The sequence below is a fragment of the Actinia tenebrosa genome, unplaced genomic scaffold (genome assembly GCF_029948245.1).
Source record: "Actinia tenebrosa isolate PJP-AT-01 unplaced genomic scaffold, QUT_ActTen_1.0 PGA_scaffold3__52_contigs__length_22856419, whole genome shotgun sequence".
NCBI lineage: Eukaryota > Metazoa > Cnidaria > Anthozoa > Actiniaria > Actiniidae > Actinia > Actinia tenebrosa.
Genome location: NW_028292580.1, coordinates 16,883,252 through 16,904,163, shown reverse-complemented (window position 1 = coordinate 16,904,163; position 20,912 = coordinate 16,883,252). Strand labels below are relative to the sequence as shown.

The 20,912-nt window shown below is 36.9% G+C and overlaps 2 protein-coding genes and 1 long non-coding RNA gene across 3 annotated transcripts; 2 read left to right on the top strand and 1 right to left on the bottom strand.

Moving 5' to 3' along the window:
* Nucleotides 1–708: 708 nt before the first annotated feature.
* LOC116293332 (carboxypeptidase B) lies at nucleotides 709–10,138 on the top strand. The gene is made up of 11 exons (XM_031700750.2): nucleotides 709–819; nucleotides 1,128–1,216; nucleotides 1,832–1,913; nucleotides 2,591–2,809; nucleotides 3,429–3,530; nucleotides 4,117–4,221; nucleotides 6,121–6,231; nucleotides 7,250–7,343; nucleotides 8,597–8,799; nucleotides 9,175–9,262; nucleotides 9,779–10,138. The coding sequence occupies exons 2-11, from the start codon at nucleotides 1,143–1,145 to the stop codon at nucleotides 9,967–9,969; spliced, it is 1,269 nt and encodes a 422-aa protein (XP_031556610.1). The 5' UTR covers nucleotides 709–819; nucleotides 1,128–1,142; the 3' UTR covers nucleotides 9,970–10,138.
* Nucleotides 10,139–10,775: 637 nt separating this feature from the next.
* LOC116293333 (carboxypeptidase B-like) lies at nucleotides 10,776–18,386 on the bottom strand. Its single transcript, XM_031700751.1, has 10 exons — nucleotides 18,242–18,386; nucleotides 17,722–17,803; nucleotides 17,434–17,643; nucleotides 16,434–16,538; nucleotides 15,613–15,717; nucleotides 14,927–15,037; nucleotides 14,266–14,371; nucleotides 13,020–13,222; nucleotides 12,253–12,340; nucleotides 10,776–11,054 (listed from the first exon to the last, which is right to left on the bottom strand). The coding sequence occupies exons 1-10, from the start codon at nucleotides 18,313–18,315 to the stop codon at nucleotides 10,873–10,875; spliced, it is 1,266 nt and encodes a 421-aa protein (XP_031556611.1). The 5' UTR covers nucleotides 18,316–18,386; the 3' UTR covers nucleotides 10,776–10,872.
* A 968-nt stretch (nucleotides 18,387–19,354) lies between these two features.
* Nucleotides 19,355–20,780, top strand: LOC116293339 (uncharacterized). Its single transcript, XR_004196800.2, has 2 exons — nucleotides 19,355–19,570; nucleotides 20,339–20,780. It is a non-coding gene; the product is annotated as an uncharacterized LOC116293339 (long non-coding RNA).
* The last annotated feature ends 132 nt before the right edge of the window (nucleotides 20,781–20,912 follow it).

Genomic DNA, 20,912 nt, shown 5'->3' with positions numbered 1-20,912 from the left:
GGTTTACGGTCTACCGCTAAAAAACAACGTGTCGAACATGGAGTCAGTCATAGTCTTAAAACAACGCAAAACTATGAAATTCTACCGACTTAAACAGATTTAAAACTCGATATTCAAACCATGTTCACTGATATTCCTACCATTCATTGTATCTTCGTGATTAAGATGTAGGAACCGATTTTAACGAGCCAATGAGCAGCTAAAAGCCGCGAGGCTACTAGTTATGTGGTAAGTCGCTGTCGCATTTAATAACTTCAAAAGGATCATTTATATGGCGTGGTAGATTCGATTATATGTGACGTCGTTGAGTGGTGAGCTGACTAGTATTTTTACCAAAAATTATTATTAATTGCCAAAAGGCAGGAACGTCGTATATGGCACATTATTTTATCCCTACCAATAAATCTATTTGGTGATCCATGTGTTTGTAGCATAAATGAAGTACCATACGACTAAACTAAAGCCTTCTAATCAAGTTTGAATTTTAATTTATTGAAAGTGACCTATAAAAGTGATATTTATTCATTCATGTTTTGATCAAATTGTTTTCCTGGCTTGTGGTTTTTTCAATGCAAATGGTCACCCGACTGTACTTCTCAAAACAAAATAACATTTCCCAATTTGTATTGGATGATGGCCGATTTTATTTATATACAAATGATAAATGACCGGTGAAATTGTTATATTCCTTTGGCCGATATTATTTTATCAGGATAAAACGAATACTATAGGATTTTCACTGAGCTGTAACTGGAGAAGAAAACACACTTGATCAAGAAAAAAATTTATATCATTTTATAAACTGCAACATTTACTAAGGTTTGTCTTTTGTCTAAATTAATTGTACTTATCTATATGTAATGTTACCAAAATCCTTTCATTTGTTTTAAATATTTTCTATATATTTTCGTACTTTTATCTAATATCTGATATAGTCATTCCGAAATAATAATAGTGTGTTTCAACTGTTAGAGTTTATACATTTTTCTGTAGTTTTTTTTTACGTATTTCAACCGATAATTTAAAAGTTCACATCTTTGTTTTGAAAATGTTGTCTACAGTCGCACGAAAAACACTTAGAAGATTTTTTACGGTTTCCCGATATCATGTTATTTCATTTTCTATAGGAATTCACACATAAAATGGCTGCTTTAAAACTTGCTGTTGCTGTAGTCATGACAGTTGTTGCTATTGGTTACGGTGGAAAATACACAGGGTAAGTGAACCCTTAAAAATATGACTGACTTTCTGAAGGGAAGTTGCTCGACTGACTGACCATGTGCCAAAAACATAATCAGGGGGAGGGGAGGGGAGTGGGATGATTGGAAGGGGGAGGAGAGGGGGGGGGGGGGGGGGGGGGTTGCGAGGACATTGAAATAGCAAGTGCATATATCAATAATGTTTGATGACTGAGCAAGTTAGAGCTGACCCGACTAATTAGATTAGTCATCGAGCCCAAATGGGATATGAGTAAATAGCTCATGAGGCCAAAGGGCTGTTGACTCAAAGACTATGAGAGCGAGACTAATTGTTTCAGTCAAATTCCAACTAGTCGGTAATAGTTGTAAACAAAATTTGGATTTTATGTAATCCTTTAACACTGAGCTTGCCCAGGCTGATAAAAGTCAGGACAAGGCTGAATTGTCTCAGCTATCTAATTCACTTGGAGGTACATGAGTCATTTATTGCCGTTTACATAAGAAAGAATTCAGTTTCCCAGAGGATACATATTGTTGTTGTTCATCCTGTCATCACGTGATGGCTACCATCACGTGATGGTGCAAAGCCTCTATTGGTGAATTTAATTCCTGTGAATTGTTTTACGCCATAGAGATAAGATATTAAGAATCATCCCTACCAGTCGCCAGGACATCAAAATTTTAACCGAACTTGAGGAAGCACAGCCAATCAAGGTATTACAAAATATAACACTTTAACGCTCATGATAATCACCAATATAATAACAACCTTTTGATCAAGAGAATATGAACTAAGAGAAGGAATCCTACCTATATAGCCTTGTAACTATCATGTGCACAGTTTGATGCTATTTTTAGATTGGAGATATTTTGAGCGAAGAACCTGATTGGTTGATTACTTGAGGGTAGGCGGCTCCCAGTCTTGCAGTAAACAAAAGCCTGTGTTTTTGTCGTGGACGTTGCGAAATATGGCGCTTTTCGTGTCCTAAAACGAGGCATTAAAGGGAAGCATGATTATCGCGCGGGCATGGTAACGAGTTAAAAATAGCATCAATGATCCCAAAAATAGCATCAAAGTGTGCACACGAAGGGGCACGGGGATTCCTTCTCTTAGTTCATTTTCTCTTGTTTTGATACATTAGATCACTTATGGCGAGATCAGATCGAGAACCGCTCCAAATGCAGACTGTCCAATCCGCGCACAACCTCATCATCTCGCGGTCATTCGCGTAGTCTGAGAGAATTGAAAAAAAGTTAGTGGTTGGGCACAGGCGATTTGTACGGAGCGAGAGTGGGGAAAGCCTTTAGATATTTCTTACAAACCACGATATTGTAACCGTGTCTCTCAGTAAGAGCAATCTTAAATGCATAATCGAACATTCTTTCAACAGCTTGATTTTTGGAAGTACCCAGACAATGTTGGCAAACCTGTGGATATCCACGTTCAATCCCAAGATTTTGCTAACTTTACAGAAATAATGCAGAATATAGGAATAAAGTTCAAAGTACTCGCTGCAGATTTGCAGGTTTTGATGGACCAACAGAATGACATTGTTCATTATGCAGATGAACATTCCCACTGGTTTGTTCGATACCATCCATTAAAGGAGGTAAGTTTGTCTATTTTTATTTAACATTCTACGAATAGACCTCTTAATTCGTTTGCATGAAACTATTTCATGTTGCATGTTGCATGTCGCATGTCGCATGTTGCATGTTGCATGTTGCATGTTGCATGTTGCATGTTGCATGTTGCATGTTGCATGTTGCATGTTGCATGTTGCATGTTGCATGTTGCATGTTGCATGTTGCATGTTGCATGTTGCATGTTGCATGTTGCATGTTGCATGTTGCATGTTGCATGTTGCATGTTGCATGTTGCATGTTGCATGTTGCATGTTGCATGTTGCATGTTGCATGTTGCATGTTGCATGTTGCATGTTGCATGTTGCATGTTGCATGTTGCATGTTGCATGTTGCATGTTGCATGTTGCAATGCAAGCTCGCCCCAGTTTTTTATTACTATTACGGAGGGTTCAGTGGCCTCAGTTATTTTTTTTGGGGGGGTCAGCTCAACATTTCTGTTTTAGAACATTGAATGTCCTCCTATACTCGTCCTATAGTCCTATACAAAAAAAGTTTTTTTTTGCTCACGACATGGTTGCTTTCGGATACTCCTCGATTTTGTACTTCAACAGTAATTCGAACATCTACTTTATTTTCTAATAGATCGAAGCTAAGATACGTCACCTTGTTAACAAGGCCGATGAAAGAGCTGAACTCATTCCTATTGGGAAATCCTTTGAAAAAAGAGATCAGTTGGCAGTAAAAGTAATGGATGCCATATACGTAATAAACACTCACTGGCTACCATGCGCTAATGAGGCATATGGTTATCAACATATCGACACATCATATATGCTATTACTAAATGTGTAGGACTTTTTCATCCCGTCTCGCCTTTTTTTCACTCAGGTTGCTAGCTTTTCTATGCTTTGATAGGTTTCTATCAATTGTCCCATTTTATTGTGACGACACAGCTTGTTTATAAGGCCCTTGCTAAACGAGGAAGCATGTTTCCAGAAACATGTTTACCGCACGCATGTTTTCCCGATGTTTCCAAGTTTAGGCACATGCGAAACATTTCTGCGTGCAACAAATTTTGCTTCCAAGACGCAAAAACACTTCAGAACACGGCAGAATTATTTCAGAACACTGCAGCAACATTTAATGCTTCCAAGACGCATGGAAGCGATGCTTCTCGATGTTTCTTCGTTTAGCAACACAAAGTCAACATTCTAAAAGATCGTTTCTTAGCAACGTTCGCTTTATCTTGTCAAAACAAGATGGCGGATGAGGAGGTGATGGTAGTAATGAAGAAACTTCGTATGCGCTATCATTCGTTTTCTTTTTTTAGATCAAAGGTGCTCCTCAAAACAACAAGCCAGTAATGTTTATCAACTGTGGAATACATGCCCGTGAGTGGGTGGCACCGGCAACCTGTATCTACATGCTTGAACAGGTATATATATATATATCTTATCGACTACTTCATGCATGCCATTTTTGTCCACACAGGATTGGTCATACTAGACATTAGATGCTGAAAAGACCGTTTTCGAGTTTCAAATTACCGCTGTGTTCCTTGATTACAGATTCCATTACACCTTTTGCTGTTCATTAACAGAAAATGTACATTCATTTGTGCCAATAGTTGTATCAATAACGTGTAATGTACTTTCATCAACACCACAAGTAACATCATTAGCATGGATCAACTTTCAATAACGACAATTGAATATGCGTGTACATTCATAGGCATCAATGGACAATCAATAGCGCGTTTGTACATTCATATGCGCGGATTGTATTTTCTTGTGCGCGAAATTCAACTTCAATAACACCATATGACAAGCAATTGCATTCATGGACAATCATTTACCCAAAAATGAAAATTCATTAGTGCTATTAGCATAATCAATGACAATCTATAACGCGTTTGGACAATCATGAGGGTCAACGTTATATTCTATAGTGTGGTTCGACAAACATTTGCATGATTCGAATGAACAATAAGAGAAATAAAACAATCATTAGCGATGTTCTTTTTTATCACTTTAAAACAAATAAAAAACTCAGGAAACTGCCTCCATAATAGCGGCTCCGTAGGAGAATAGCAATTAGCTCACTTAAAGCAGCAATCGAAGCTGACATCAGCCGTCCAGAGATCCAACAACATTTGAATGATCGGGCTGAGGCAAGACGACAAGGGATTGCTCTAGGTCACTACATAACGCAGTTGCTAATCGAAGGGTTCCAGAGAAATGTGGCAACTATCACTACCGCTAAAAGTGGTCAGTGGTTCAGATATATGCAAACGTATTTGCCACGATGTATAAATGGCGAAGAAATTGAAGGCTAAAGTAAAAAAAAAAACGCTAATGATTGTTTTATTTCTCTTATTGTTTATTCGAATCATGCAAATGTTTGTCGAACCACGCTATAGAATATAACGTTGACCTTCATGATTGTCCAAGCGCGTTATAGATTGTCAATGATTATGCTAATAGCACTAATGAATTTTCACTTTTGGGTAAATGATTGTCCATAAATGCAATTGTTTGTCATTTGGTGTTATTGAAGTTGAATTTCGCGCACAAGAAAATACATTCCGCGTATATGAATGTACAAACGCGCTATTGATTGTCCATTGATGCCTATGAATGTACACGCATATTCAATTATCGTTATTGAAAGTTGATCCGTGCTAATGATGTTACTTGTGGTGTTGATGAAAGTACATTACACGTTATTGATACAACTATTGGCACAAATGAATGTACATTTTCTGTTAATGAACAGCAAAAGGTGTACTCAGGCTTAGCCTCGAATTAGCGACTAAATATTCACAAATACCAACTGAAGGATTCGTTTGTGTAGAGGCGTAGAACACAAATCACAATGTAAATGTCCATCGAAAGGTTTCACTTTATTTTCAACTTATTCGACACACATACTTACAAACGAGCAAAATAAAGAGCATACAAAGGCGAAAAATAAAGAAAATTCACTCACCAATCAATGAACAAACTTCTCTGCAAACGAACACGCTACACAAACTCGCGCCCGCGCTGTTAGCTGGTTAGCGGACAAACAAACACGCGACAAGCGGAAGTTAAAAGGTTAAAAAAAAGCGGAAGTAAAAGAAAAAACATAACGAAACAATTGTTGAGGATATAGCCTCTTCACCAACGGTAAAGTAAAGAATGCAAAGCTTCAATAATACAAACACTTCAAAATTCCAAGGACCTTCATTGAAATTAAAAATCAAGGCTAGCCCTGAGTATCAGAAAACTCGAAACTGGATTGCTATCTATACTTATTACTATATTAATTGGTTATCTGTTATGATTATTTTCAGTTTGTAAATGAATATAACACCGATGCAACAATAAAGGCAACATTAGATAAAATGGATTTTATCATTCTACCTGTCTTTAACCCTGATGGATACGTTTACTCCTGGACAAATGTAAGCTTAAACATGAAACTTAAAGTCTAGAGCCAAACTAGTCAGTCAGCTGCTAAAATTACTTAAAAAAACTTAACGTTAATAAATACAATTATGAAGGATGGAGTACAGGTTAATGGAGGTCGGTGGCATGCGTGTTGCATACCAAGCCCAAAATGCACTACGGGCGATGTGAATGCTATCAGCAAAAGGTCACAACGATATGGAATTTTCCCAGACTTTTTCTGCTTGTTTTACTGACTTAATTTCTTCTTTGCTGACATTGTTTACACTTGAATACGATACACAATACATATCAAGCTTGGTATGCAATATGCAACAAAGCCTTAGCCAACCTTTTTCTGAAATAATTGTAGGATGACTACATCACGTAAATCCTTTTGCATTAGTGTAGCCTTTTGACTGTCTTCATAAGTTATACATTATAGCAAGAGCTATATTACAATGAAATAGGAAAATATCTTGGAATATGTATACAGCTATTTCAATAAAAATTGGCCAAGGTTTTATTGTTGCATGTTGCTTAACAAGCTCAAAATGCACTAATACCTATTATAAAATAACTGCCTGCTCTAAATCTCGCATACTGGTTGGTTGGGAGCGCGTGTTTTATGAGAGCACACAGCACGCCCGCGCTCTTTCAGTTTCGTCATTCTTGTAATTTGTATTTTATAAAAGAAATAAAAAAACTTGCTTGCTGTGCTGTGTGGAGTTATAAAGCACTTGGAGATTGATAGAACACTCGAGAAGTGTCAAAAAGCACTCCGCTACGCGTCATGCTTCTCCTAACACTTCTCTCGTGTTATGTCAACCCCCGCGTGCTTTATAAGCGCGATTACTAAGCAACATGCAACCTTTTGAACCAGACCAACCTTTTCATAAATAGCTGTATATCTTCAAATTAACGCATATGAAGATGATAAAAATACACTTTCAAATATTTGAATGATTCCTTTTCAAATCAAGCAATTTTGTCAGTCTTTCCTTAACTTTGATTTACTGTTCTACCATGATTCAGGATCGCTTGTGGAGGAAAAATCGCAGGCCGACTAGTAACCCGAAATGCGTTGGTACTGATTTGAACAGAAACTTTCCCTTCCAATGGGGATCCGGTAAGTCTAGATCACATAGGATAAGAAGGGGCATTTGATAAAAATACTTCCAATGTAATTTTTTCAAGCACTTAAACAAGTACTTCATCCATTACCAGCCAAGCAACGACAATTGGGCTGAAAAAAGGGTCTTCTTCTGACACCAATAATATTTCTTGGGTTGAAAACTTGGGTCTTCTTCTGACACCAATAATATTTCTTGGGTTGAAAACTTGGGTCTTCTTCTGACACCAATAATATTTCCTGGGTAGAAAACTTGGTTGGGTCTTCTTTAGACACCAATAGTATTTCCTGGGTTGAAAACTTGGGTCTTCTTCTTACACCAATAATATTTCCTGGGTTGAAAACTTGGGTCTTCTTCTGACACCAATAATATTTCCTGGGTAGAAAACTTGGTTGGGTCTTCTTTTGACACCAATAATATTTCCTGGGTTGAAAACTTGGTTGGGTCTTCTTTTGACACCAATGATATTTCCTGGGTTGGAAACTTGGGTCTTCTTCTGACACCAATAATATTTTCTGGGTAGAAAACTTGGTTGGGTCTTCTTTTGACACCAATAATATTTCCTGGGTTAAAAACTTGGGTCTTCTTCTGACACCAATAATATTTCCTGGGTTGGAAACTTGGGTCTTCTTCTTACACCAATAATATTTCCTGGGTTGAAAACTTGGATCTTCTTCTTACACCAATAATATTTCCTGGGTTGAAAACTTGGGTCTTCTTCTGACACCAATAATATTTCCTGGGTTGAAAACTTGGATCTTCTTCTGACACCAATAAAATTTCCTGGGTTGAAAACTTGGATCCTCTTCTGACACCAATAAAATTTCCTGGGTTGAAAACTTGGATCTTCTTCTTACACCAATAATATTTCCTGGGTTGGAAACTTGGGTCTTCTTCTTACACCAATAATATTTCCTGGGTTGAAAACTTGGATCTTCTTCTTACACCAATAATATTTCCTGGGTTGAAAACTTGGATCTTCTTCTTACACCAATAATATTTCCTGGGTTGAAAACTTGGATCTTCTTCTTACACCAATAATATTTCCTGGGTTGAAAACTTGGGTCTTCTTCTGACACCAATAATATTTCTTGGTGAAAACAAAAGCAAAAGTTGATGAAATCCAAGAAAGAACTTTTATATAGCATGCATATTTAATTTTATTGTGCGTCTGTCAGAACATTTCTTTGTAAGCCAAACACGCACATGGGTTTAAACGTAAAAAAGGGCGCTTAATCTTTCTTTTTAGATTCTGGTTCAAGTTCATTGCCATGCAGTGAGATATACAGAGGAGACGGACCAATGTCAGAGGTTGAGGTTAGGAACGTGGTGGAGTATCTTAAAGCCCTAGTCCCACACGTCAAAGGATATCTTGATATTCACTCGTACAGCCAGTTATGGATGTTACCATGGGGATACAAAAAACAAGTCACTCAGGATCACGTGGAGCTGGTAAGTTACTTTTATGATGCATTATACGAGTTATTCAACGTATCGAAATATGGCGACCAATAGCTGTTGTTACAGTTGACCCGCAATGAGAAATTCTTTTGTTTTAAGAATCATAAAAGTGAGGCTATCAGGCCGATACCATGCTTGTTGTCTCATTTGCATCTCATTTGCATGCATCCATAATAACTGCTATTTGAATAGATATTGTTCGGGACTGACTACGCTTTTCTATGTTTGAACGTGAGCACGAAGCTAGTCATTCCTGAACAATAGTTCATTCATTTCCCACTTCTGACTTCCCATTTCTGACTTCTGACTTCTGTGACTTCCCACTTCCCACTTCCCACTTCCCACTTCCCACTCCATTTTTTGCAGGCCCAAGTGGCAAAAGTTGCTGTCCAGGCAATAAAGACCGCTGGTTTTAACACTGAATATCAAACGGGCTTATCTTCCAATCTGCTATGTGAGTATCTTACATTTAGCAATTCACTAGACGTCATATACCATCTTATTTGCATGTGGAATGTTTGTCAGTCGCAAGTTTTAAATATAATCACTTTGTGTGCTGTCCTATGTTGTCCAATAATATTTAGTGCAGTTAATGAGGTTCTTATTGCAATGGCGGGCATGTTTATATTTTTAGAATTTTCACAGTTCAATTTTTGCAGGCTTCATGACCCCATTTACAGAGTTTTTCAAATCACTAGTGATACTTTTATGATATCAATATCTTGCTCAACTTGAGGAACTGAAACGTCTATAGGAGCTTTGTCATCACGCAATGACAGCCATGACAGAAGGCAGGAACAATTGGATCTGGTCTAATCTGATATACACGAGAAATAAATTAGTTTCCCAGGGGAAAAACACGCTATTGCTGTGCCTCTTGTCGTGGCTGCTGTCACGAGATGGTGCAAAGCCTCTATTGCAATTACTATTGGAATGAATTTCGCCTTGTTATTCTTCTCTGCTGTTACAGACCGCACTTCCGGTTCAACAAAAGATTTCACATATGGCACACTACACATCAAATATTCTTACGTATTGGAGTTAAGAGATAATGGCAATCATGGATTCTTGTTGCCTCAGAGCCAGATTCTTCCCACAGCAATGGAAACCTTCGCTGGAATAAAAGCAATGGTTGCAAGTATGGACCTTACTCAAGGATAAACGCCCTGTCTTTTTTATTTCACTTCTTTTTAAAATTCTTTATATTTTCTTTTGGGCAGCAATAGGGTAGCTAGAATTTTGTATCCCAAAAATAAGCTTCTCAATCTAATAGGCCACCATACTGTATCCTTTTACTTACCGCCTTAAATAAAACAATTGTGAATCAAAATGGGCCTTAGAAATGAAAAGGACGAAAGGACGAACGAACGAACTAACGAACGAACATACGAACGAACGAATGAACGAACGAACGAACGAACGAATGGATGAAAGAATAAAGCAATGGATAAGGCCCCGTTTCAAAGTACGAAACCAGGTCGAGAAATTATACGGCTACAAAAGCGTTTACACGAAAAAGGTATGACGTGTTACTCTAGCTCATTTCCAGACCACCATTTTCCAAACAATGAAAACTTGTCTTTCCAAACAATGAAAACTAAAAAAAACATCGGGTTTCGTCGATTACATGGGACCATAATCGGATCGTTTGCAATGCAAAACGCTCCACTTTCCACAGCGTTCTCAAAACATCACCGTTTCGTTATATAATTATTCAATCGTCGTCGTAGAAAACTCAAGGCGAGTAGAAAATGAAACGGTGTCGAATGAAACGGTCCGTGTAAACAGGGAATCAAATCAGAAACTACTGTGTAAACCGTGCCTAATTGATTAATTCTAATAATTAAATGGGAATGGTCAAGTGAATGATAAAACTTTTGAGTCAGAATTGAAAGTGGATACTGAATTTTTATTAAGTGAGTGAGTGAAGAAATTAGTCAGTTTGACAACAACACATCGGAACAATATCTAGTACCTCTAGTTTATTCATTCTTTTAGCTGTGCAAGATCAAGCAAAATAAATCCTCTGCAAATTTAACCAACAGGTAGCATTGTTGTGCCCTACTAAACTCTCATCTCTCTTGCCATTGCCAATATCCCGTTAAAGGTCTCAATACCGGTCGGAATGATCTGATTAGGTGGGAGAAGGAAGCCATAGCGGCCACGATCTCTCAGTTCCAAGGCAAATGAGTACTTGATTCCCAGCTTGCCGTAAGTGTAGTCCTTGCTACCTCCAGAGTTTTCATCTGAAACGACGAAATAAAATACGAACGTAAATCAGCATAAGTCTTATATTTAATGTATTTGCCTTTCAAACGTTCAATCCTCCAATCTATTTTAATTTGATTATAGCATTGGTGACGTTTCCCTGCAGACATATTGTGAGGCAAACCCATGGAATATTTCTCCTTTGGATATTAAATAATAATAATAAAAATGAAATAATATATAATAATAATAATGGGATTAACAGTGGATTCCACAGAGTGGCTCTTCTTCCACTGGATTCTACTGGAATTTAGAAGTTGATTTTTACAAATTTAAATTTTTTTGTGTGCGTGTGCAAACTAAGTATTGCATCTTTATCCGACCCCCGTGAAAAACCCTTTTATTGATAAAAAATATATCGATTCAATTAAAACATAATCTCTTTACTCCTGGGAAGTATTTTGTTGTCATGTTAAATAACTGTTAACCCCTTGTATGTGTCGTCAGTCAAAGCTGCTCAGTTTGGAACTCAACTTTAATCTCCTGAGAATTGGAAACCTATTGTTATGTCCTTCAATCAAGCTACATTCCAACTACATTCCATCATGCTGTAATTGTTATGTCCTTCAATCAAGCTACATTCCAACTACATTCCATCATGCTGTAAGTAAGGGGTGTGTATTGTTTCTGCCATCCAACATGGCTGCCGTCACTTGATGGCTCAAAACCTCTAATTACACCATTTTAATTGACAATGTGTTCATACTTTACTTTTTACGTTCTGTATTCGATTTGGAACTAACATTTTGTGGTTATTAATCAACCGAATTCTGGAAAGTTCTACTCCGTTTCAGGAGCTCTTTCATTAAATAGACCTCTCTTCGGCTCTGACGTAATGTTTTCCCATTTCAGACCACATGTCATTCCCTAGAGTATCATTTCTTTGTTTAAGGTTTGCGCTCGGTTGCACATGAGAAGACACATGAATATGGATACAGCTCAAACAGAGAATCTTATTCTCAAGGGAATGACACGTGGTCTGACATGGGAAAACATTACCCCAAGCCGGAGAGTTCTATACTAAAACATATTTGATCGGAGGTTGTTATTTATATTGCCAACCAGAAATCTATTGGACAATCCAATAAAGCAAAGTGACTAAACCTATTGTTCAAATAGTTTGCACATTAACATCACAATGGCAATGTTTCACATGGCAAGTTCACCTCTACTTACATATAATGACAGATGATGGTCCATAACGGTAGTATGTGTTGAATCCACTACTTTGGATAGCATCAACGCCAGCTTTAGAAACTCGCATCTTAAAACAAATGCTTTAGAACTTAAAAAAGGACTTTTAAAGAATTTTACGTTGTTTGGAATAATAAAAAATAGGCATGATGATGACCACAATGATGTTAATGATGAAAAATAAATGATGATGATCATGAAGATGATAATTGTGATGATGATGATGATGATGGTGATGATGATGATGATGATGATGGTGATGATGATGACGATGATGATGATGATGATTGTGATGATTATTTTGATGATGATGACGATAATTGTGATGATGATGACAATTGTGATAATGATGATGATGATGATGACAATTGTGATAATAATGATGATGATGATGATTGTGATGATGATGATAATGCTGATGATAATGATTGTGATCACGTGGATTTTTAATATCTTCAATTGCAACCATATATATATATGGTAAATATTGAAATCAAAAGTATTACAGCAATAGCTCGTTTGCATGATGGTGTCATTTTACTCCCACTACCAAAATGATTCGTCAAGTTTCTTTCTTTCTCAAATTTGTATTCCCTCATAAACCTAGGTGGACAATTGGTGTGAAAAAACATGGAGTCTGGTAGTGATAGTTAATGACGCTATAATGCAAATGACTTATTATCGGAAGACTGAGCATGTAGTTTAAAAATACAGAGGGGGAGGGGGAGGGGAGAGGGAAGGTTCCTTACCAATTCCTGATGATCTCTGGTTGGAGTCTTAGTATATCCCCAAGGGATCATCCACAGCTGGCTGTAGGCATGGATGTCCATGTATCCCTTCAGACGGCTTCCAAGACGACGCATGTAGTCGGCAACATTTTTGACCTCGATTTCAGAGAACGCACGTTTTCCACGGTAGGTATCGGAGCAGGGGTTGGAACTGGCACCAGGATCTGGCGGCAAATATACAATAGAATTAATAATAACTTTTGTGGAATACGCTTTTAGAATATGAGGGCGAAATGCAACAAGAAAAGTACATCAATTAGATGTATCTAGCGATACAACATGATGTATCAAGTTGAGCTGATCCTCGCAGTATATGAAGCAACTTATGCAGCTGCAAATTAAAAGACTCAGAAAAATTCTGGGTTTTAAACTCGTGCCCTGGCGATTCCGGTGCCATGCTCTAAACACTGAGCTACCAAGTCTTATATGAGACTTCAAGAACAAATTAGATGGGTTTATCGGCCCGATAGGAAAGATATATAATTGTATGAGAATATATGAAATTGAACTTTCAATTTGCAGCTGCATAAGCTGCTTCATATACTGTGAGCATCACATCAACTTGATACGATACAACCGCAGTACAAATATATATTTCATATATATTCTCATACGCATTGATACCTGTGATGCCTGTATAATGTTCATAACATTGTTTCACTAATAGAAAGTCTTATCGCATGTTTCATATTGAATGTGCATCTCAAATAAATACATCGGAGGATCATTATCTCATCTCACAGAAGAAGAAGAAGAAGAAGAAGAAGAAGAAGAAGAAGAAGAAGAAGAAGAAGAAGAAGAAGAAGAAGAAGAAGAAGAAGAAGAAGAAGAAGAAAATGCCTTTGGACTATTCCACTGTGCTGCGTGTTCCATGCCATTTTATGGCAAAGATGAGGATTCACGACCACGTTTTCTCATATCAAGCTTTACTCTATATATGGTATGATCAATTCCATAATTGGATTGTGCGGAAAAGCGGCAAACAAAAAGGCCGTCGTTTTATAACGAATTCGACATGAACATTTTTGAAGAAGAAGAAGAAAAAAAGACAAGTAAAAAAAGAAAAACTTTGTAAAATCGAGGAAAAATACGGGGACGATGCTAACTCATGGGTCTGTCTCGCAGACAACAGACACAGGGAAATACGACACTCAATGTTTGATATATGTTACATTTATATTCAGTTTCCTCACGTCATATAACTTACATCCCCAATTATGTCCCCAGTTCCTGTTGGGGTCTGTGCCAATGCAGTTGTACCATCCGCCACTTGGTTTGAGTGTCTTTCGCCAAAAGCGATACTTTCTTGAACTCTTTGAAAACAAAAAGCCCACATGTTTACGATATGGTGAACATTGACAGATAATACACGACTTTCTAAAATGGTCGCCCAACTCGGTTGGGACTAGGGACAATTAAATGGAAGCGAGTTATAAGTAAGGCCTCATTAGTAAACAAAGTCTACTCAGTACGATATTTTGTGTCAAAGTCATTCATCTCACCAATTCGAGTTCTTTTAAGCGTCTTGAAGTAAGGGTGATTAGACTTTGTTTACTAATGAGGCCTTAATTACCTCGCTTCCATTCAATTGTCCCTAGTCCCAACCGAGTTGGGCGGCCATTTTTGAAAGTCGTGTATATCTATAAGCCTAAGGTGAATATTATCTTTAAGATACGTTTAGACTTGAATATGAGAGAAAAGACGAAATTCAGGATAAGAATCCATTTTCATTTTTACTTCCGCTTTGATAATTTTACTTCCGCTGAAGATCAATGATTATCGTCTCATAATCACTGGTGACTCGACCAATCACAGCCCGTAAAATTTCAAATTCAAGTTATGCTAAATATATTTGTTGATGTGCTTACGCTTCTCCAGGTGTATTCATAGCCATCCACGTTCAATACTGGCATGATTACGAAATCCATTTTGTCCAACACTTGCGTTACACTTGCGTCCTTTCCGTATTTATTAACAAACTAAATGAAATGGAAAAAAAAATACATATATATGTCATCTCTCAACTCATACTGTCATGTGAATACATAGAAATCGTAAGAATCTAAACAATAAATAGTCATTCACAGTCATATGTAGAATAAATTATGTCCGGCTTATGCGATTGTTTTAATTCAAAATTCTTCAGGAAACATAAATGTAATAAAGTCCTGAAATCGGCATAAGTGAGAAACGTCTACGCATGCTTATAATCGTTTTGCAGTGTCGTCTAAAAACTTCTTACGTGCTATTGCAAACCCATCCAAATTTGACTCTTTTTGTGTGACAAATGAACTTTAGGAACTACGAAAGTTTAAACTCATGAAACGTAAGGCTATTTTTTTAATTTCGACTTCTTTAATATTCTTCAAGTGGAACCACATGATTGAAAATCCCTCGAGATATATAAAGAAAGTTAAACAGCCGCCATATTGGTTCAAGATGGCGGCTATGACGTAACCTGCACTCCAAAAATAGTATCTTGGTATTACAAAAGTGTAGTATAGTCCTGTATTGATTTGTAATTCGATGCATTCGTGGTAATTAAAATAAATACCTGGCTTATGATGTACATGCATGTCGCTGGTGAAATCCATTCTCTGGCGTGAATACCACAGTTCATGAAGAACACTGGTTTGTTGCTGAAAGATTTTCCTTTAATCTGGGAAGGTTGAAAATATATACATACTCCTTTAAATATTACTTATTTAGCATTATATGGCTGCGTCAAGTGATTATTTAATAAGTAAAACCGTTAAAAATAATATATAAGCCGGAAAAGTGAAATAAAAAGAATTCTGCCTGCTTTTGAAGTGATATATATATAAAATAGTATATACAAGAATGTGAACTTTGTTTTGGTCTCCCCGATCAGCAAGACACGTGTGCCAAGCTAGAAGCTTTGAGACTGTAATAAATTTTATTATTATTAATAAAAATCCTCGTTCATTATACCATTTCCAATACTGTGCAACTTCATATGTCGAATCGAAATATGGCGACCAATTTAAATAACTATTGTTCTGGACTGATTAGCGACTGACTAGTCTCTTGTGGAAACATAAAAACCGTTTCACATGTATAAAGAGATAACTAGCTAAAAACTAGTGTGAGCTGCGTCGGTGTTTCTAATGAATCAGTAATGACAATAGGGTAAATTTTACACCGTGAAAAGATGAAAAAACTTGCTGACGTTTCGGACGCTAGTCCTTCGTCGGAGTATGAGAGGCTAGTCAGTCGCTAGTCAGTGCGGAACAATTGTTGTTCAAATTGGTCGCAATTTTTCGATTCGGCGATTATAGAAATTATGTTCAGATGAGCCACAAGCTTCATTTGAATCCAAGGATCAGAGTTAATAATCATCACTACGCTAGTTACCTCAATAGCATTCTGTGGTCTTCCTTGGTAAGAGTTGCCAACGCTGAACACTCTTCTCTGGACACTAGACGGCTGGTTGGCTAGTTTTCTTAACTCATCATTAATCTGAAAATTGCAAAATTATTGATTATAACTATAACTTTCAAGAATGACAGACAATCAATGGCGGATCCGAGAATTTTAGAGTGGGGCGGGGGGGACAGACAGACAATTTTTTACACCTTTTAAGAGCTCAGATTTCGATGAAATGTTACGAGGAAAAGCATAAAGAAGCTATCAACGACTCAATGAAACTTGAATCAAATTATCATAGACAGAAGTTTTATTTTCAAAGGCTAAAAATGGTGATTTCAATGAAATAGAACTTTAAGCTTGATTTCATTCGCATAAAAAAGACCAGAAAAAATGAAACATGAAAATTAAAAGAGAAAACAAAAGCGACGACAACAACTAAACAAACAACAAACAATATTTAATTTATTCTTTTCTTTTTTATCACATCCCATCCTATCCCATCCCATCTCATCTCATCTCATCTCATCCCATCCCATCCCATCTCATCCCATCCCATCCCATCCCATCCCATCCCATCTCATTCCATCCCATCCCATCTCATCTCATCTCATCTCATCTCATCCCATCCCATCTCATCCCATCCCATTTTATCCCATCCCATCTCTTGTAATCTTATCTAACCTCATCCCATCCCGTTCCCATTTCATCTTATCACATCCTATCCAATGCCGTTTTATTTCATCTCATTTTATTTTATCGTATTCAATTCTATTCTATTCTTTCCATTTCATTTCATTTTATTCTGTTTTATATATTCATTTTCTCTTTCTCTTTCTTCTTTTTTTAATACTTTTAAGCCATTCCGACTGCCTCAACTCCCCCTCCCCCTTCCCCTCCCCTCCCCCTTCCCCTCCCCTCCCCTATACACATAAACATTTTTCTGGTCCTCACTCCCTGATTAAAAAACCATTCTATTTCATCCTACCGCATTAAGCCTCTGATAGTTTGAGAAGAAACCTCCAGCCCTTCCAAGGTTGACTTCTTCCATCTCCACCTCAGTTTGCACATCAAAGATCTGAATGACAAACTTGATTCCTTCCCCATGAAGATATTTCACCAAAGCGCTGTAGTGCTTGGCAGGGACATGAATATCTGCATCCATACCTGGGCGAAATGCGTCCTTCCAAAAGCTGACCTGAAAAAAATACGCAGAATTTTTTGTAAAGAAACATATTCATGTGATCTTTTTACCCTTAATTTTATTAACATATACCTTGATCGTGGGGTGATCCTCGAGACCAGATACAACAGCCAGTTCTCTCTCATCTTTTGGCGTTACACGAATGACTTTGTCCCTGAAAAATACGAAATACGTTTAATAATATAATAGCAAAATTCACGAGAAATGAATTTCAAACAGATGGCATCCAGTTTTACAGAGTGCCTCTTTATTCACAGTATCCAACGTGGAATTTACAGGGCTGTAGCAATGATTTGAACATCAGTCGTTAAAAAAAGGCAATTATTATTTATTTGTTAAATAAGAGTTTTGCGGAGGGTGAAATGTTTTTGACTGTGAAAAAGGTGTCCTGTTAACACCAACCGTAACGGTGGCTATACGGCCATTTATTGCTGGGAGAAGAAAATCTAAAGAAAAAGACTGCCAAAAAGACACAAGTTTGAGTCGCAAGTGGCATTGGCGGAGCCTTAGTCTCAGCTTTGCCACACATTCACTACTACAACTGAATTTGGAATTGAATTATTAGTTAATATCTATATTTATTATTATTTACCCTTTAAAAGGTTTTTCTGCTTCACCACATACGGTTGCAACGAGCAACAGCAAGGAAATCCACATTAACCCCATGGTTAGAGGTCAGGCTTGGAATACTCAACATTTCATAGTCACCAACCCATTTTATATCATCTTTTTCAATAACGGTTCTATTTTCCCAGCTTTTAAAGCAATATGAGCACAGTTGCCCAGACGAAGAAGATGTTTCTTCAGATGGTTATATGCAACAACACATTCCAGCCATCAGGATATCACTATACGAGACAGCTCTGTGAATACGTCGACGATTAAACACTTACTCTCCACCCTTCGATCAATATTTACAAAGGTGTTTATTCTTATTCATCATCCTTGCTTTTTCAGGATCGATATGAATGGGATTCTTACTTCAAGGAATTGACTCGCAATGACACTCAGAATGAAAATGAATAGAATAGAAAAATATTAATGTTTAACGAGGAGACATTTTTCTTCGATAAATCATTTCTTTTAAGGGGCATTCATTTTTTAGGAGAGGGAGTGGGACGGAGGAATCCCTATTAACATTAATGTAAAATCTTTTAGCCCCTCTTTCTTCCGTCTGCATATGAATAAGTGACACACCTCTTGAAATTTGTTGAGTCCTGGACCCTCAACTTTATACAGTATGAATTATTTCATCACCCCCCCCCCCCCCCCCACATTTTGACTTAGCAGACATTTAGTGGCCTTCCCCCTCCTAGAAAATAAATGCACAATTTTTGACTTGAAAGGAGAGATTTACACACTTTGATTGGTCTATCGACTAGTGATCAGAGATGATATTCACTGGTCGAGAGATTTCCCAAAGTTTGCCAGCACAGAAGCAGTACTAAAAGTTTTTTTAGTGCGAATTTCCATTCTTCTTTGATATTGAACCACCACCACTCCATAGCGTTAAATTCTGTCACCTAAAATTTCTTATACTGATCTGAGAAAATTTTCCAATTATTTTGTGATTTATTTTGCAGTCAGTCACTTTAAGATGCACATCAAAATTATGAATAGTATTATGCTATCTCTACTTCATTGTTATGCTAATTAGATATGGGGGACAAACTATCCGGTTCGTAAGTTAATGCGACGCGACGCGTCATGTTGGTCAGGTGCCTTTGCCGCCATCCTGATTGAAAGATAGTGCATGCTTCCCCTAAAGAGACTTAGTGGTTTTAATATCAGAAGAAAATGCGCAAAAGAAACCTGGCGACTTTGAAGAAGACAGGGTCATCATGGAACACAGATTATGGGGGAGGGTCGGGAGGGCTACAAAGCAAACTTTGTGCCTTTGACCGATTTCTTGAGAAGAGTGGTAGGCAATTTATGCAGATGGTATTTGAATAATTCGTGAGCCAATCTGAAGACAGAGCTTATCATAGTATTGGCTTTTATTGATAAAATTATGTATATTTATATTGGCGCAAAACTCACTTTACTACAACAGTTAATACTTAAACTAATGATGACTGAAATTCTAGTCCCATACATTTTCTGTAAACTTGAGAACTGTAAACTGTTTTTGTTTGAATGACCACGTTCCAACTGCGCACTGTATGATATTATATAGCCAAACGACTTTATATTGGCGCAAAACTCACTTTACTACAACAGTTAATATTTAAACTAATGATGATTGAAATTCTAGTCCCATACATTTTCTGTAAACTTGAGAACTGTAAACTGCTTTTGTTTGAACAACCACGTTCCAACTGCGCATGTCAGTTTGTGTTTTTTTCTACTGTTATTATTTTAATTTCAATCCTCAGTTGAGATGATCAATTATTAATGCAACCATATGCAACTAAGAGAAGTAATAAATTAACCAACAAAATATATAATATCACTTGTCAGTCGGGCACACGAAATTGTCTCCTATCTATCGTTTGGAATCATATTTATTATTATTATTATGGTTAGTTTTTTTTGGAGATCATTCATTCATGATTAATAAGTTCATTCATTTTTAATGCAGGTGATATAGAAAATAAATGATCAATCAACCGAGTTATTCCGCCATATGCCACTCATATGCTATAATTATACCTCTTTTTTCTTAACACTTTCATTTATTCATTTTTAGGTTATTCGTAGCATATGGTTCTGTCAACTCGACTATACTCAAAAGTACCTTCAAAAAACCGCTATTTTTGTCTTAAGATTGGCCAATTCTCTCTGAAAACACAGAGTATTGAGTAAACTCACAAGTTAAGGTTCAGACTAGATACACACAGAAGATTTAACACAGAAAAGACATCCCGTATAGATTTAAATTTGTTGAAACAGTTGGAGCTGGTTGCCTAAATAACTCCTACAACCTTTGTTTTGGGTTGTATGTACGAAAACAATCTAGAACACACAAAACTAAGTCTTAACAATAGATCCAGGCGAGAAAAAAAAAAACTCCTGAGAAGCAGTTCTTAAAACTCTTTCCAGATTCAAGACCTAAATATTAGAATTACATATTTCAAGTCCTTTAAAAAAGATTCCAACGTTAAATAAAAACTGATCCGTAAATTTGTGAATCGATTTTTATGATTTTTATTGACCCATTTAAACTAGGTTTTTTAAAGTTCATGTTAGTAAATAAAGAAGAATAGAACAAGATTAAGCAGCTGCGTAGCAAAGACAACAAAGGATGAATATTCTGCTTGTTA